The 18052-nt window shown below is 36.5% G+C and overlaps 2 protein-coding genes across 3 annotated transcripts; one reads left to right on the forward strand and one right to left on the reverse strand.

The window, feature by feature from the left end:
* The first annotated feature begins 7991 nt into the window (after window positions 1-7991).
* On the forward strand, window positions 7992-10902 carry LOC145041332 (chaperone protein dnaJ 15-like). 2 transcript variants are annotated; one of them, XM_078989352.1, is made up of 12 exons: window positions 7992-8135; window positions 8448-8626; window positions 8837-8960; window positions 9031-9113; window positions 9195-9306; window positions 9381-9485; window positions 9586-9636; window positions 9747-9836; window positions 9931-10039; window positions 10120-10268; window positions 10346-10399; window positions 10526-10902. In XM_078989352.1, the coding sequence occupies exons 2-12, from the start codon at window positions 8484-8486 to the stop codon at window positions 10772-10774; spliced, it is 1269 nt and encodes a 422-aa protein (XP_078845478.1). In that variant the 5' UTR covers window positions 7992-8135; window positions 8448-8483; the 3' UTR covers window positions 10775-10902. The 2 variants fall into 2 exon arrangements, with proteins under 2 accessions (XP_078845478.1, XP_078845477.1); XM_078989351.1 differs by having other exon boundaries at window positions 8002-8626.
* A 4079-nt stretch (window positions 10903-14981) lies between these two features.
* Window positions 14982-17614, reverse strand: LOC145039328 (uncharacterized). The gene is made up of 4 exons (XM_078987399.1): window positions 17546-17614; window positions 16433-17407; window positions 15885-16351; window positions 14982-15795 (listed from the first exon to the last, which is right to left on the reverse strand). The coding sequence occupies exons 1-4, from the start codon at window positions 17612-17614 to the stop codon at window positions 14982-14984; spliced, it is 2325 nt and encodes a 774-aa protein (XP_078843525.1).
* Window positions 17615-18052: the final 438 nt, after the last annotated feature.

The raw sequence follows: 18052 nt of genomic DNA on the forward strand, positions 1-18052 counted from the left end.
TCTTTTCAACTTCTTCATTTGCATTCGCTCCCCAAAGTAACCCTTGATGCTCTCGGTCTTTACCACTGAGGCTTATGGTTGCACAAAATCTGTGTTTATGATCTTAGATTCGTTTACCACGTTCTAAGTGAAACCCAAAATCCAACACCTAAAATGAATTGACGGTGAGTAATTAACTCAAGCTTTCACTTGGAAATCTCTTTTTCTTTATGCGTGATCTTTTATGAAACTGTCTCGTCCTAAGACATTTCTTCCCAAAGAGGTCCAGTTTAATTTTTTTTGAGATTTCTGTCTATATCATTCTTATCACGAAATACTTCCCACCTACCTGTTCAACAGATCACATCGGTCTCACAGGTAACTCTACCAACACTCAGTTTTATGTCAAGACTTAATGTTTGGTTTGAGTTCAGCCACCCTTTAGCCATCAACAAAAGATGCCTTTCATTGTTTCTTTAAAGACAACTGGTCGTATTTCTCGGGAAACCACACAAACACTTCAGGTCTCTCTTGGCTTTGAAGGAAGCGATTCTTGCCCGGAATCTTCTGCTTTCTGTCTTCTATCTAGACAACACCCACTTCCAAACACATTTGATTTATTTCTTTGTCTTTCACACTCTTATGCACGGAATTTTTTTTCCAACATTCTAATTGTTGTTTGGCACATGGTTCTAAGTTTCAGTTGTAACCAAACAAGGGCACAAGGAATTTCAAACGGTACGAAAAAGATTTGGGCGCGTGCAAAGGATTCATTTCACACCCTCGTGTGCTGACGTATTCCTGGGATACACCATAACTTCCAATCGCGCTTTTTCAGGCGACGTTTTGGTTTTTTCATCATCACGGTTTTCTCTCTCCTGTGAACGGTATAAATAAGACGTGATCGTGTTCTTTGGCAGTTACCTCTCAAGCATTATCTCTCTGAAAAAGTTACCACTGTTCATCTTCTTCCAAAACTCAACAATGGCTATTTCTTCTTCCGCTCACGATCAATCTGCATCTTCTTCTTTACTCTCAATCAAACCAAATCAGAACATGATCATAGAGATGTCTCCATTCCTCTATGACTCATACATGCTATACGTGGTGGAATGCCTCAAATATTCCCCACTGGTGTTAGCACTTACGCAAGTGGAGGCCGTTCCTATGTCCCTGCTCTCCTAAGTCTACACCACGGCCAGCTATGACAGGCACAAAGACCGCATCTTCTTCACTATTCACGACAAGAAGACTTCAGTATCCAAAACACGGTTTTGCTCTCTTCTAGGGCTTGCCGTCGACTCCTCTGTCATCTCACCGGACTTCATCACCACCGCCCAGATATTTACGATGATGTATGAGATGGGGTATATAGATGTTCTAACCTCTATTGCCAAAGTCAAGAAATCCTGTCTTCCATCTTAGTGGAACGGATTGCTTACCCTTTTGATTAAGGGTTTAGCGGAGAGATGTGGTGGTTCCGACACTACAAGCAAAGGGTTTCTAACAATCCTGTACGGTCTTTACAATGGCATTAATCTTGACTATGGGTCTATCATCTGGGCTCAAGTGGTTCAGAGTCTCAACACTACTGCCAGGCACTCCGAGATTTCTTGCGGCAGGTTTTGGACCCTTATCACCAGAAGGTCTATTGATTCTCTTGACATCCCAGTAATGAAGGATGTTCTTACGGCTTCAATTGCCACTTACCACACCAAGAAAATCATAGTCTCAGATCCAAGTAAGTTCCTTCACTATGGACTAATCCCTGAGTCCATGTATAGATGCATCACGCCCCACAGCAAGATCATGGCGGACTACAGCTCAAGGACCCCCTTGCCTCCTAGGGTTCTTTCTGAGGAACAACGTGCTGCTCTTGAGGCCCTGGATCAGCCTGCTAACCTGGGCAAGAGAGTGAGCAAAAAGGAGAAGGCGGAGAAGAAAGAAACCGCACCACAAAAGGAGAAAAAGAGAAGGTCCTCCAAACGCAAATCCGAGGCAGAGGCACCTTCTCAATCCAAATCGAAAAAGGTAAAGAAGATGGCTAAAAGAGCCAAAGGATCTCCTTCTTCTGAATCAGAACCGAATGCACCATCCGAAACAGAAGCTGCTGATCCTCAAACCGAAACTACACCCGTTTCGTCTCCACAACAACCATCCTCACCAGTCTCTCCTCGTATTCCCAACTCACCCTCCCCACCTAAATCTCCCCAAATAACCAAATCACCTTCTCCTCCTTCTTCCCCAAAATTTCCAACCCCAACCCAATCACCCAAACAGAAAGTCACAAGTTCTGTTCCAACATCAATCCCCCAAACCACAACAGAACCTAATATTCCCTTCTCTGTTTCTCAACCTTCATCCTCTATCTCCAAGCCTATTATCACCGAATCTGTTACCATCACCACTACCCAACCACCAGTAACGGTCAATGTATCTGATACGGGGGCTGCTTCTGTGGTTGAAACCCCGATCATCAACCTTCCCTCCTCCCCTTCTCCATCTTCCAACTCCGGTGCTACCTTAGGGGGTGATGATGAAGACTTCGATTCCATCTATTACAGCCCCTACCGGATACCTACCGACACCGATGCAGATACCCCTGCATCAAGTCAGCAGCTTCAGGAAATTCACGCCAAACTTGACAGTCTGCTGGCTGACAGTAAAGCCTATGGGGGTGCTGTGCTGAAAGCCTTTATAGAGTCTGCGATCCAGACTTACACCGAAGCCTTGGATCGTTCCACTGACGCCATAGATAATTCAGCGGCCTCATGCTCCAAAGCCACTAAGGAAGTTTCTGAGGTTGTTCATACAACTCAGATCTTTCTTGATTCTCTCAAGGCTCATGCTGACTCTAATGCTTCCAAATTTCAAGCGTCAGTAGACTCTTTTTCAGCTACCCTTCAGGGAGAAACCAGCAAATTTGAGGCTCTGCGTGCTGACCTCAAAACTGAATCCACTTCATTCCTCAAATCTTTGGATTCACGTTTTGCCTCTCTGGCAGCCGAGAGCACCCTGAAGGAAGAACTTATAAAACACCAGGCGACTATTGATTTACAAAAGATCCAACTGGCCCAGGCACAACAAGAAATAACTTTGCTTCAAACTCAGCGGGCAGTTCTTCAACGTTGCGCTGGTGACGTTAAAAATATGTTAACAGGCGTTCTTGACTCCCATGATCCCTTCCTAACCCTCACTATTTGTCAGCATCTCCAGGCAAAACTCCTTCCTGCAATTACTATCTTAAGTGAAATGAAGGGTGTCTCGGAGAAGCTTGTTCTTCCGAGACAAGGGGGAGAGGAAGGTGTGTCCAAAACAGAACCGAAGGGTAATGTAGCTTCGGGTTCTGGTAAACAAGTCCTAGTTGAGAGCGAATCAGAATTAGGCAAAACCATCACTGAAGCTCTTCAACACAAGAAAAGGGACAAAGAGCTTGATGAAACTTTAAAGATAGCTCGTGAGGCTGAGGCCAGAGAAAGGAAAATCAGGGAGGATGAGGAGGCTATTCAAGCTAAAAAGACTCTGTTCCCAGATTGGGACAGAGACACACTCATCACTCAAGCGATTGAGTTTCCTTCTATTTATTGGTTGGAACCGATTGCATCTTTTGAGTGTGAAAATTCAAGAGACTCGCAGTTCGACATACCCATTACGCGCAAAGCCTTCACATTTCACTGCTTTGATGTCACTGCCAATGTCCCTCATCCGAACCCGAAGGTTGACAGAGAGCTCATCGATTTCTATCTGAAATTCGGTCAACCACAGTACTTGACATGGAGTGCCCAGAAAATTATTAAAGTCAAGGTACTGAAACCAACCCAGGCTGGGAAATTTGTGAACGTCAATTTCAAAATCAACAGAGGAACGGCCAACACCGAACATCTTATTTCTCTGGCAGATCTTCCCAGTCTGAACCCGCACGATTGGATCTTGCTATACAACATTCTTCTCTCCAACCAGAGAGAATATGAACCAATTCTTTCTCATCTTAAAAGAATGTTGGCTTCCTACGTCCATGAGCTCGCCACTATGGATCAGGAAATAGCAAAAGTGATGAACAAGAAACCCACTGTCAAGCCCACTTCCAAGACCGGAGATGTTCATAAAATGAAGTTGGGGCAAATTGATTCTTCCAATCTGACGGTTATGTTCACCAGGGGCGACAAGCATAAGTTTCTGTTTGCTTTGGTAGACAAGCATCTGTTTTCTACAGAGTGTCTGGAGCACATCATCAATATCATTCACCGATGCAAACAGAACTCAACAGCAGACAAGAAGAACTTTACAGATATGCTTCGTTGGTATATTACCTTCAGGCATCATATTCTGGCTTTGATACCGAAAATTTTTGAAACGGTAAAGAAGCCCTCTGCTTTGAAAAGAGAGTGAAGGTCTCGCTCCAAATTGACGCAAAGGGGGAGATTGTTGGGCTTTGAAGATTGCGTCTTTTGGGCTCATTTGATTATGCTATTTTGTATTCCGGTTTGGGCCTATCCAACCGTGAGCCTTTTATGTTTTGTATATAAGTTTACGCTTGCATGCATATTAGGTCAAGGTTTTAGAGATCTGAGAATAGCGATACATCTAAACGACAACAGGTTTCTTTGATCGTTCTTGTAACCTTCCAATCCTCTACAGTTGATGTTCTTAATCAAGCTCTTCTGAGGATTTTGTTTAATCATTCGACACGTTTGATTCAATCTTGTCTCGTTCTTATTATTGTGTTTTTATCGTTTTTGTTTACTTACTTGTTCAAGATCTAATCGATCTTTATAGATTAAAAGATTGTTAAATCTCATCAATACCTCTTGTTGTTATATTGTAATAACAACTTGAATCTTTAAACCCTAAGTCTTGAAAGCAAGCACCACAAGTGTAGTGCCTCTAATGGCTCACAAACACCAAGAGCAAATGGAGAGGTAATAGAGAGAGAGAAGAGGTATAGAATTTCGTCCCTAGGAACCCTTGGGAAGGCATGGACGAATTCATGAGCCTTAGGGGTCTTTATATAGGTGTATAGATTAGGGTTTCAGTCCTTATCCTTATCTAGTTGCTTGCCCACCAAGTAACAATAAGATAAGCCTTGAAAGCCCATATCTTTGGACAATTTCAAGGATACATATTCTTTAGATTTTGTCCACCCATATTCTGGGATAATCCTTACCCTATTTTGCAACTATCATATAATTACAATTCAGCCCCTCTAGTTTAATTAATTACACTTGATCACAAAATTAATTCCTAATTAATTATTGACCAATATTAATTAAACAAATATGATTTCTCCTTTAATATATTATTCTTATAACATATTAATAAATCATAATAACCTCTTTCTCTAATATTTCTCCAGTCAAGTTGCTTTGGTGAAGGCAACCCAAAAGGACCATGCACAATCGGGTCAAGTATTTACCAAATATGGTTACTGGCTTAGACACTAATCCAACAATGACTCCATTAGAGATGCAAAACTTGAGGTATTAAGCTTTCTGAAGCCAAGGATTAGATTGTTATTGCTATATAACAATCAAAGGTTAGATCTAAACCCTATTTTATGTTAATATGATTAATTGTATGCTAGATCTAGGGTTTATAGTTTTGCATGTTCATTAGACAAACTAGATCTAAAAGCTATTAGGGTTTGCATGTACACCATAGGAATGATGTATTGCTCAAAACCCTTCAAAAACATGCAAGAATCACGAAGACATCAATCATATAAACATTCCTCAGGTGCCGTCCCGACATCGGATCATAATCTGGAAAACATATAAACATATATACCTACATCGGGCCCCGCCCGACATCGGATCGTAATCTAGAACTACTATCATCTAACGGGTCGCATTGGTGCCTTAGACCCGTTCCTACAAGAGAAAACTCACCTCAATGTCGTGTGAATATCTGAAACGTCTTTGCTCCGCAACCGGCTCTACTCACACCCTATACAGAAAGAACTCTTAGATACGTTCCATACTCAAAACCCCTTTCCGGAACAACCTTGGTCAAAGCTACAGTCAAGGTCAAAGTCAACATCCAGTCCAAGTCAAAGTCAAAGCCAACCCCGAGTTGACTCAACTCGTCAAGTTATCTCCTAACTCGTCGAGTTCCCTTGCTACTCAGAATCATGATAAACCAAGTCAACACGTCGAGTCTTTCCTCAGGCTCATCGAGTTCTACCCTTTACAGAATCGCGGAAAACCGATCCAACTCGTCGAGTTCCTCCATAAACTCGTCGAGTTCTTCAGTCTGTTAAGCCCATCTTGATGGTTAAGCCACTATTCTTCATATCTAATCCCTATACTTTATATTTAGATTGGAAATGACCTTAGAAGGGTAAATTTTCCAACTTTACTTGTTAATATCTTTCCTTAAGTGATTTAGCTCAAACACTAACTCTAAGGGACCTAGATCTTGATCCAAAGGCCATCACTACTTCAAGATAAGGTGTACAAACAGAGATCTGGACTCTAGGGGGAAGAAGATCACATAAAGTCTCAAACTTTATTCACATGCATGGCCATAAGAGCTTCAAAAGACCAAAATGATGGCCTAGAGATTTCATGGGGGCTTCCATGGCCATAAAGTTGGTAGCTTTATGCCATGAAAACCCTTCAAGACCTTGGATTTGAAGTGTTCTTCATTTGGGACACACACACAATAATTTAATTTACATTATTATTAATTAAATTTGTCGTTTGAAATAAATATCGTTTGAAAAGAATTTAACAATTCAACTAAAAACTTAATTTCAACAATCAACTGAAATCTTCAAGTTTCAACAACAATTAATAACTAGTTAGTAACCATAAGTCCGTAATTACAAAATGTCTAGATTATAGTTATAAAGAATATGCATTTCATGGAGAAATCATAAAACATCTATTTCATTTCCGTCTTATACTTTAACTTCTATTTTTAATAATAACGACAAACTTCTCTAATAAGGAATAACTAATTTCAAGATCTAACAAAAAACTTGATTTTAATAACAAAAAACAAGGAATAACCAAGCAATAACTAAGTGCTAACCTTAATCAAACAAATCTAATTGTTAATTTCTAGTTTTTTTCAAGTTTTCAAGAAAATAAAAAATAATTGAAATAACCTTAAAAACTTGCTTAAATCTTGTTTCAATCTTGTAGGTGGAAAGGGTGGTTGCCAAGCTGTCGGACTAACTATTAACCACAAGTTTCTAATTAAATAAGCCTAATTTCTAATTTTAAGTATTTCAACACATTGATAAATAATGAAAATTTGAAATAACCTAATAACTTTTAACCATAACAACTTACTGAATGGGTAGGGGGCTTCGTCGTTGAAGATGTCGCCGGATAGGAGGTTAGTGAAAGATCGGGTTCACCAAAAGCAAAAGCAAAAGGTTGGCAAGAAGAAGAAGGCAACAAAGACAATGGGTAGGGGAGCAAGGAACAACCCAAAATGAGCTTTTAGTTCTACCTTCTTTGTTTCATTAAAGTATTTGGGTATTGAGCTTAAAATTTTGGACCACCTAAAAATATTTCACGACTTTAAAAAGTTCGGGCTACTTTGTGTTTGAGTTTATAAGTTACGAACCACCCAATTTTTTTTTAGCGATATCCCAATTTTTTTTGAGGGGTAATATAAAAACAAAATTATGAAAAAGTTTATCATTATTTGACTAAATTTGAGGGATAACACGTACTATCATAAAGACATATGTAGCTCCGGTTAAATGTACCCAAAAAAAAAAGAAGAATAATTGTTGATTATTACTTGTAGCTCGTTTTCTGCAGTGAAATGGAAAAAACACGGATGTAATGCATAATGAACTTTTGTATTAAGATTTGTACGAACTTTTGTCTTGCGCGATTTACAGAGTTATTTTTAGAGATCATATGGTCATTTTGTTAAGTCCAAATAATAAAAGTAAAAACCACATATTTTAGTCAATGATTAATTGTTGGTTAAACTTTTCTTCGATGTTAAGCTTTTTACGTGATCCTACACCCCTATATCCCCTTATATCGTTAAAGTTTATACGTTTCCTAAAAATAACGGGAAAAGAAGAAAGTTCCATTTTGTTAGCCCACCTTACGACTCACGAGCTCGATTCCTTGTGTTGGGCTACTGGTTTACCTGAATTTACGATCTTCATTCTTCACCGAGAAGCAAAGGTGAAAAACAGTAACCAATATCCAGTTACCCACCACTACAGTGAAAATTTCTTTACAATTTTCAAATACCCTAATCGGTTTTTTCATATATATGAATTTGGTTTCGGATCTTGGCCTTTTTCCATTTCTTCTCCGTTGAATTTCGCTGTAGTAGGTTTAATTATCATAAGAGAAAGTGGGATCGGTCTGTAGCTTGTGTGCAATCGATCTTGGATGTTAATCTTTGCTGATAACTCCAAGGTTTCTGAAAAATTTAGTCGCGGATCTTTCGGGAAGGTATTGACTGCTCTTTGGGTCGATTTTCACTTTCAGGGATTGAGATAAGTTTGATTGATAAGAAGAAAGGGGATGGGAGGTTCGAAGACGGAAGGGGCAACCTCTTCCTCAACCCCTTTAATTACAAATCGTAGAGACCCGTATGAGGTTTTAAATGTTTCAAGAGATGCTTCTGATCAGGAGATTAAATCTGCTTACAGAAAACTTGCTCTCAAGTAAGTTCATACATCCTCTTTCATTTCCTTACCTTCCTTCTAGTTCTAACTTATGCACTGATCTACTATGTTCGAAGTTCTTAAAATTTGTAATTCAGATTGTACAATCGATTGATAATTATGTGGAATTGAGTTTGAATTTGTATCCGGCTCTTGATAACATTCGATTATGTATGGAAATGTTGTTAATATCGATTCCCTTGTACACAGATATCATCCTGACAAAAACGCTAGTAATCCCGAAGCCTCAGAACTATTCAAGGAGGTTGCCTACTCTTACAGCATTCTATCCGATCCAGAAAAAAGAAGACAATATGATAATGCAGGATTTGAGGTCTTGATTCCATTTCTTCACAATTTCTTCAGCAAAAACTGTTTGTTTACTTATTATGTGAATCGTATAGGCTATTGATGCTGAAGGAATGGACATGGAAATTGATCTATCAAACCTTGGAACTGTGAACACAATGTTTGCAGCTTTATTCAGGTAAAGATTTATCAAAACACAACCCTATGGATTTCGATCAAATTCATTTTTCATTTCCTTTTTCTTTTTCCCCTTTTCAAGTAAGCTTGGAGTCCCTATTAAGACAACTATTTCAGCCAATGTTCTTGAAGAAGCCTTAAATGGAACAGTTACAGTTAGACCTCTTCCAATAGGAACATCAGTTAGTGGAAAGGTGTGCAAGTTTTTGATGTTTACAAATTTTTACTTTTGTAGCATCTTTGTTAGCTTATTTAATCCAAAATTCAGGTAGAAAAACAATGTGCTCATTTTTTTGGTGTTACAATAAGCGAGGAACAAGCTCAATCAGGAATAGTTGTTAGAGTTTCTTCAGCTGCACAAAGCAAATTTAAGGTACTTTAAACTTTTAAACTATTTTTTTTATTCAAATGTTATCATATTATTTTAGCAAAATACTAGAATGTTAATCTTCATGTAAAATCAAACATCCCAGCTACTTTACTTTGAGCAAGATAATGGTGGAGGCTATAGTCTTGCATTGCAGGTATACATCACTCTATGTTATCTCAGATTGTTTCAGCTACTTTATGTGTGTGTGTCTTTTTTTTTTTTTTTTTTTTTTGTGCAATATCCATGATGATGATGATGATGCAGGAAGACAGTGACAAGACAGGGAAGGTGACATCAGCAGGAATGTATTTCTTGCATTTTCAAGTTTACAGAATGGATTCCACTGTTAATGCCGTATGTTATGCATGCATTTTAACATTTTTGGGCAAAATTAATTAATTAATTAAGGAATTAATTAATTAATTAAGGGTTTGAATTTGAGTTGCAGTTAGCAATGGCCAAGGATCCTGAAGCAGCTTTCTTTAAAAGATTGGAAGGTCTTCAACCGTGTGAGGTGTCAGAACTAAAATCCGGAACTCACATATTTGCTGTTTATGGTCAGAAGCTTAATTTTAATTTTTTGTATTTGGTAAATTTGTAAAAAAAAAAAAAGAAATTGAATTTCGTGTGGTTTCAGGAGATAATTTTTTCAAAACAGCATCGTATACAATAGAGGCCATTTGTGCCACAACATATCAAGACACAACTGTTAAACTCAAGGAAATTGAGCAGCAAATTCTAAGAAAAAGAACCGAGTTACGCCATTTTGAAACCGAGTACAGACAGGTATACTAATATTAATATTAATATATAAATACAATAATCTAATATCTTTATAAATAATAAGTGTTTGGTTTTTTCAGGCTTTGCAACGATATCAAGAAGTCACCAACCGATACACCCTGGAAAAGCAAAATGTATATTCTATTTTTTTTAGAATAAATTACAATTTTGGTCCCTGTCTGTACCTGATGTTTTCAATTTTAGTTGCGAAAGAGTAGTTGATTAATTGATGAATATGTTAATGTGAATGATATTTACAGGTGGATGAGCTTTTAAAACAAAGAGACAGTATACAGTCATCATTTACAGTAGGTAGGTCGGTGGTTTTAGGAGGTGGTTTTAGTAGCAATGGAACAGGCGGAAGTAGTAAAGTTGGTGGTGGTGAAGGTGAAAGTAGCAGCAGTCCAGTTGGTGAAGACGATGGGAAGAGTTATAATAATAGCAAGAAGAAATGGTTTAATCTCAACCTCAAAACCTCCTCATCCACTGATAAGAAAACCACCGGTTGATTTTTTTTTTCTTTTTTTTTTAAAAAAAAAAAATTTGTGATTGGTGCTTTTTCATACGTTTATTCATGTCCATAATGGGTTGTTGTTAATCATCGATATTTGTTATCAGATCGAAATTCTTTACTACAGATTTGGATCTTTTAGTTTTCTGCTCATTCTCCTTTGTTTATGTTTATGTCATAAAATGACGCAAACAACAGCAAACAATTAGGGTGTTTGGTGCTGGTATAAGTATTATATGGTTGGATTACCTGTTAAAATGCATTCCAATGGTGTAATAATAAAACATAAAATAGTTTAGTGACCTATTGAATATAATTAGAATTAAAAGATAAATAGCTTGAAAAGCAAATTGGATATTATCGGTCTGTCATTTTATCACATTAAGATAGGGGTAGACATTTGGACTAAATCGGATCAGTTTTTGGACCGGATCAGTTTGGTAGAAATTGGTGGATTTTGGATCAGACCCGTTGAGGCTGGTCCAAATCCAGGTTTTCAGTTCTTGTACCTGTTGACCGGTACAACTTTAGGAGCACATGGTACAACTTATTGAAGTCTATTGAAACTCACTGAAGTCTATTGAAATTTATATTATCTATTGCGATTGTAGGGATGAATATTTGGATTTGATCTGTTTCGTAGAAATTGGTGTGGTGTGAATCTGTTTTGAGGTTGGTTTAGGTTCGGGCTAAATCCAGTTTTTGGTCCGGTCCAGTGCAGAGGTCCAAAACTCCAAATGCTGACCATTAGATTAAGTTTTAATTAATTAATTGTTTTTTTAATGGAGATTGCTATTTATTTTAGGTCATAATACATAAATGCTATATATTTTCAGTTTCGTCAAAAAAGTTACCAAGTTTGTGACGATTTTATATGACAGATGACTTTGACATGTTAAATTATTAGTAACTAGGTATAAAACCCGTGTATTATACGGGTTAATTAAAAAAATATTAAAATGTAAATAATAAGTATTGATTAAAATAAAATTTTGAAATAAAGAATGAAATTTTGAAATAAGAAACATATTAATTGCAATTTAGTATAACATTTATTACATTAATTAGTTTACATATATAAGTATAAGTATCATGTGGCTTTTTAATTTTAAATTTAAAAAAAAAACCATAAATTGACATGTACATATTATTTATTTAGAAAATATCAAAAAATGATAAGTGTCAAAACTCATTAGAAATTGATATTTGACAAAATTATCTTCATTTATTATCGTAGATAGGAAATTGTTAAAATTTAACATTGAATACTTGGGACTAGATTTTAGTAAAATTATTGAACTTTGACAGAAAAATTGTTATAAAGTGGTCGGCCTTATAAAATTTCAATGATTTTTGTTGATAAAGCTGAAGTATAGTTGTAAAGCTGAAATATAATGATCTAAACAGTTTTATGTAATTTGCCCTTTGTTATATAAAATTTTAACTTGATTTTGTCGACCCCAACAACACTTTGTGAGTTTATTTTTACTTCTTGCCAATGCCAACCTCAACTGGATAAAACCCAATTCAGTCCCGAATTAGATATTAATATTCATCTTCTAAGTCCTAAACATAAGTTAAAAGATTAAAATGTAATTTAGAAAACTTTTAAATTAAAAATAAAAGTGAAGTTAACTTAAAAATATCCAAAAGTGGGAAGAGGCGTAGTTGACTCAACCATTTGGTAGTTTTGACTTGATAAAGAAAAGAAACAGGTTTTGTGGATGTGAATCAATAAAATCCCAGAATTTAGTGGTAGCTGACTAATATTTATATTTAAATAACTGTAATTATTGTCAACTTTTCCCAGGTATCGCTCTAAATCATACAATCTGTTTTCACTAAAATATTATTCTAGCAAATCATTTTCCATTTCATCGTAATTTTTATTTTATAATGACATTTTTAACATGAAAGTAGGGGTTGATCACTAAAATTCCAATCATGGGGTGTGTAATCGCAAATTAACTATTCATACATATTCATCACAAAATAATTATTTATTTTATGAAAACAGTTTTTTCAAAGTTATTTTAATTTGCATAACTACATTTCTAACAAAAAATTATTTTGCAATCATTTGCCAAAAACTTAATTACGCAAAACAATTTTTGTAACCATACCGAGAATATTTGTTAGTTTTAGGTTTTACAAAGAGTTTGCAAGATTTCATATTCTCGCAAAATAAGATTAATACCTTAAAAACCATTATTTATACATATCCGTTTCGATTTAACCCTATCATTTTTATTTGTTACTTATTTGCCATTAATTGTGTTGACTAGTTATGAAAAGTCAATGGTAGCCGGTGTCGTCGGTTTAACAGGTTACCCTAACCTTTTACATACCCAAAATCCACTTTTTCCCCAAAACCTCTCCTTCATTCGGTTTAACAAGCGTTCTTCCTCACACATCACGTCTTCTTCTTTTCCATGGCTTCGTCTTCAACAACTTCTATCAGCAAACCGATTTATCGCACTAAGTGTGATTGTGGTGATCAACTGCAATACTCAGTTTCAAGAATTGATAAAAACCCAGGAAGAAAGTTCAAGGCATGCCCTAACTATAAGGTAAATTTGAGGGATTTTGTTTTACCATTTTGTTATCTTTCAAAAGTTAGTAAATGAAGCTTTTGCTGGCAGGGTACCAAAAAAGGGTGTAAATATTTCAAGTGGCTTGACACGGAAGAGATGGAGTTTTATGCTAATGAAAGGGAGCCCTATAACGAAGTTGTTGCTAGTGGTGTTCTGCAGGTGATCAAGTTGTTGAAGTTTGTGTTGGTGATGTTAGTGGTTATTGGAGTAATTTTGTTAATTGATATTGTATTTTAAGAACCAGTTGGTTAGGGCAGTTGTAAGTTAAGGTTGTTGTAGGTTCTTCATTTTGGTTAGGGCAGGTGTTCAATGTAGTTATGGTAATGTTTGATGGAGAAGTGTATTGACAGTAATCCAATCTTACAGTAATCCAATCTTATTTATGTCCCTGTGATTTGGAAATTGCATTATAGTGATTCATTACAATGTAGTTATGGTAATGTACTAAATCTTGTGTAAGCAAGTGAAATATAGTAGAACTTGGTAAAACTTGGTAATAACTGAATGTACTAAAACAAGGAAGTAAAGGACATTAACTGGAATGACAATTAACATATGATTGTAAGCAGGTGATCACTGTAGTTATGGTAATGTTTGATGGAGAAGTGTATTGATAGTAATCCAATCTTATTTATGTCCCTGTGATTTGGTAATTGCATTATAGTGATTTATTACAATGTAGTTATGGTAATGTACTAAATCTTGTGTAAGCAAGTGAAATGTAGTAGAACTTGGTAAAACTTGGTAATAACTGAATGTACTAAAATAAGGAAGTAAAGGACATTAACTGGAATGACAATTAACATATACTTGCATTCATAATAAGGAAGTAAAGGGCATTAACTGGAATGTACTAAACTTGGTAATAACTGAATGTACTAAAGTAAGCAAGTGAAATGACAAGCAAAGTGAAATGACATTAAGTTCAAATACTTGCATTCATAATAACATAAAAGGGGGTATTACAATCTGTACCAAACAACCAATTGCCCAACAATGTTTTAATGGCCATTAACTACCAATGTTCAAAAAGGCCTAATTGAATACTACTAGATGCTAATATACAATTGGATGGTTGTTACCAAAAGCTGATGAAATGTTAACAAAAAGGGCAAGCAAAATACATAGTGCCCATGATACCCCCTCCTAAATAGTCCTACTCCAAATTAACTGGTTTCTTAATACTAGAACCCCTTCCATCCTTATCATAAACTGCTTTCTTCAGCTTGATTTTCACAATTCTCTCAGAAATCTTCCTTTTCCTAGGCCTCCCAACAACTTGTGTATCTTCAATGAAGTCAATATTCCCATCATCTTCACCAACCCAAGCATTAGCATCTAAACCTTGTATAGCAACTTCTTGCACTGGTGGCACAATCTCATTAACATCTACACCCTGTAAGACATGATGTATTTAAATACCCTATGTTAATCACATATTAGTTTTAAGAAATTTAAAGTAAAGGTTGGCATACCATTTCCAAGTTTTCTTCAAGCAAGTTATCTTCAATCTCATTAACATCCTCTTCTAAGTCTGCATTAGCATCTACACCCTGTAAGACATGATCTAGTTAATTACCTTATGTAAATCACATATTAGTTTTAAGAAATTTAAAGTAAAGGTTTCCATACCATTTCCAAGTTTTCTATAGCCTGTTCAATCTCATGAGGTTCATAACCACATTTTTGCAACAATACATCAATTTCATCAGAAATAGCATTCCCATCATTCACAATTTTGGGTGCAGTTTCCTGTACAGTTTCCTGTACAGTTCCATTTTCTTCTTGCACAGTTGCATCGTTTGCAGTTTCAACCCCACCTTGGCCATCCTGGTTTGAGGATCCTTCTCTAGCCTTCTTTATCTTCTTCTTTCTTTTCACTACAAGCTTAACTGCCTTTTGTTTATCTTCTTCTCCACCCCTCCTTGGCCTTCCTGGTTTTCTAGGTGGCACATACTCCTTCATCACTCGCTCATTCTTACAGGATTTCAAGTTATGGCCGAATTGTAAACATTTGCTACACCTAACAGTCCTACAAACTCTAGCTCTAACAGTTGGGAACTTGGAATCATTGACCTCAGACACATGCCTTCTTCTCTTGGTTTTTGGCCTACCAGGCAGTCTCCTTGTCAAAGGAGGTAATGGCTTTATATAGTCAGTGGGTGCCCACAGGTTGCTTCCATTCACTGGTGATATATTTGTGGTATATGCAGCCATAAATTTCTCTTTTTGGAACCAAATGCTTAGAAAATCAGTTGGATTCATGTGAGTGTAGTTTATTGCTGCTTGACCATGCACACATGGTATTCCAGATATCTCCCATAGTCTACATGTGCAATAGTGTTGTTCCAAATCCACTTTGTAAGCTGTATACCCATACCTTGTCTCAAATACAGACCCCCCAGTTGCTATAACTTTCCAGTTCCTATAAATACAAATTAAAAATAACAATTTCATGTTAACTATACAACACAATTTAATGGTAAGTAGTAACAAGTTTATGTAAGAATTTACCTCATCTCTTTTCCAAACTCCTTCATTTTCTCTATGATAGCTGGACACGATTCAGTTCTCCAAGTAGAAGCTTTATCAGCCAAATAATAAAACCTAGACATGACATAGATTCTAATTTCCTCTAACATTGTGAGAAGTGGTTTTTTCCTAATATTTATGATCATGGAGTTAAAGGACTCAGAAACCCCATTTTCCACTGCCTCACATGCATACCCTAGTCCAAAAAATGCCCTACACCATGATTGTGGATTCTTAGACATCAACCAATCATATCCATTTGAAGTGATTTTCTTAATTTTTTCCATGTTAGACACAAAATCCCCTTCATGTGAACTAGTTGCAGCAGCCCAGAATAAGTTTTTCAACTCTAAACCTGTATGCCTCTTCCTGAAGTTGGCATAAATGTGTCGTGCACACTGCCTGTGTTCAACATGTGGAAGGATAGCTTTCACAGATTCTAGAAGTCCCTGAAATAAGCAAATTCAACATTAATATGGGTTAGACAATATAAATGAATACATAAAAAAATTTGTAGTATTTATGTTTACCTTGTGTTGATCTGAAATAACAACTAGACCCCTTCCATCCTCAACACCCAAGTCATCAACCAACAACTGTAAAAACCAAGTCCAATTTTCTTTGTTCTCTACATTTACTACAGCCCATGCAATTGGATACACGTGGTTGTTAGCATCTCTTCCAATAGCAGTCAAAATCTCCCCTTTGATTTGTCCCTTTAGGAAACATCCATCTAAGCCAATCACACGTCTGCACCCTGTATTCCATCCATCTTTCAATGCCTTAAAACATACATAAAAACGTTCAAAATAATTCACCCCATCTGGATTTACAGAAACTCCTACTTTGCATGTACTTCCAGGGTTAGATCTAAGGATTTCGTTGGCATAATCCCATATCTTAGCATAGTGTTCCTCCAGTTTACCTTCTATCATCTCCCTTGCCCTTACCCTTGCTCTATGACATTGCCCCTTTGACACTTTCACTGAATATTTTGTAAGGACATCCTCCATCATCTCAGGTAGTGTCATTTTGGGCTTCCTAATTATGTCCTTAATGTAGTGTTTTGCTAACCAATTACAACTAACCAAATGTTCAAAATTATAATTCCTTGCACAAAGATGTGTTTCAACCATAGATTTTATCTGAAAAGTACGTTCATTATACTTCCACGAAGCATGGATCCTAAAAGGACATGGTTTTTTTGCATTTTTTTTCCCACACCTAACAATTACCCTACTTTTATCACTTTTCATGAACCAAAGTTGGTATCCATTAGCTACATCATAGTTAGTGAGTGCAAACCTTAACTGAGCAGGAGACTCATATAACTCACCAACTGTAGGCTTCATTTGGTTCCACTTGACGGTAGGATCGTGCACCCTGAACTTGACACCCACTTCCAAGCCATTTTCATCTTCAAGGTGTTCATGCTCAAGCTCTTCCTGGTGAATGTCTTCAACATCAGCAACATCAGCTTCATCGTCCCCTTCAAACTGATTATTCTTTAACATTTTATCATCACATAAAATGTTAAGAAAAGGGTCGTCACACAAGTTAGATGTAGGATTGAAGTTATCTGGTTCAACATCCAACAATCATAAGTCAAGACGATCATCATCAGACTCTTCTTCATCACGTACATATCTCAACTTTGTCTTCTTTGTCGCCTTTGATTCTTTACTTTTCATTCTCCGTGATGATTCTGCCATCGAACCCTTGAAAACCTTCAGAAACCCTCTTTCAAAACCCTCTTGCAAAACCCTCTTTTGACGATGATGTTATCGGGATACCCCTTTGTTAGTCAGACATGAGGGACAAAGGTGGTGGCTACTATGCACGTTCCCAAGAATTAGTAATCAAGTGAAGAGATGCAACCGGCAAGGAGGTGATTACCGGTTGTTAACCGGGTAAGGTGTAATAAATGGAACGTCATTTCATTAACGGTGGCAAATAAGTAACAAATAAAAATGATAGGGTTAAATCGAAACGGATATGTATAAATAATGGTTTTTAAGGTATTAACCCCGCAAAATATCCAAATTTTCGTTATATAAGAAGATGTTTTATTTTACAAATAAATCATGAAACCTCTATTTCCACGACATCATGTACTCCAAAGTTTTTCCTTCTTCAAACAAACTCTTTCA

This window comes from Lactuca saligna, chromosome 4, assembly GCF_052625555.1.
Source record: "Lactuca saligna cultivar CGN05327 chromosome 4, ASM5262555v1, whole genome shotgun sequence".
Taxonomy (NCBI): domain Eukaryota; kingdom Viridiplantae; phylum Streptophyta; class Magnoliopsida; order Asterales; family Asteraceae; genus Lactuca; species Lactuca saligna.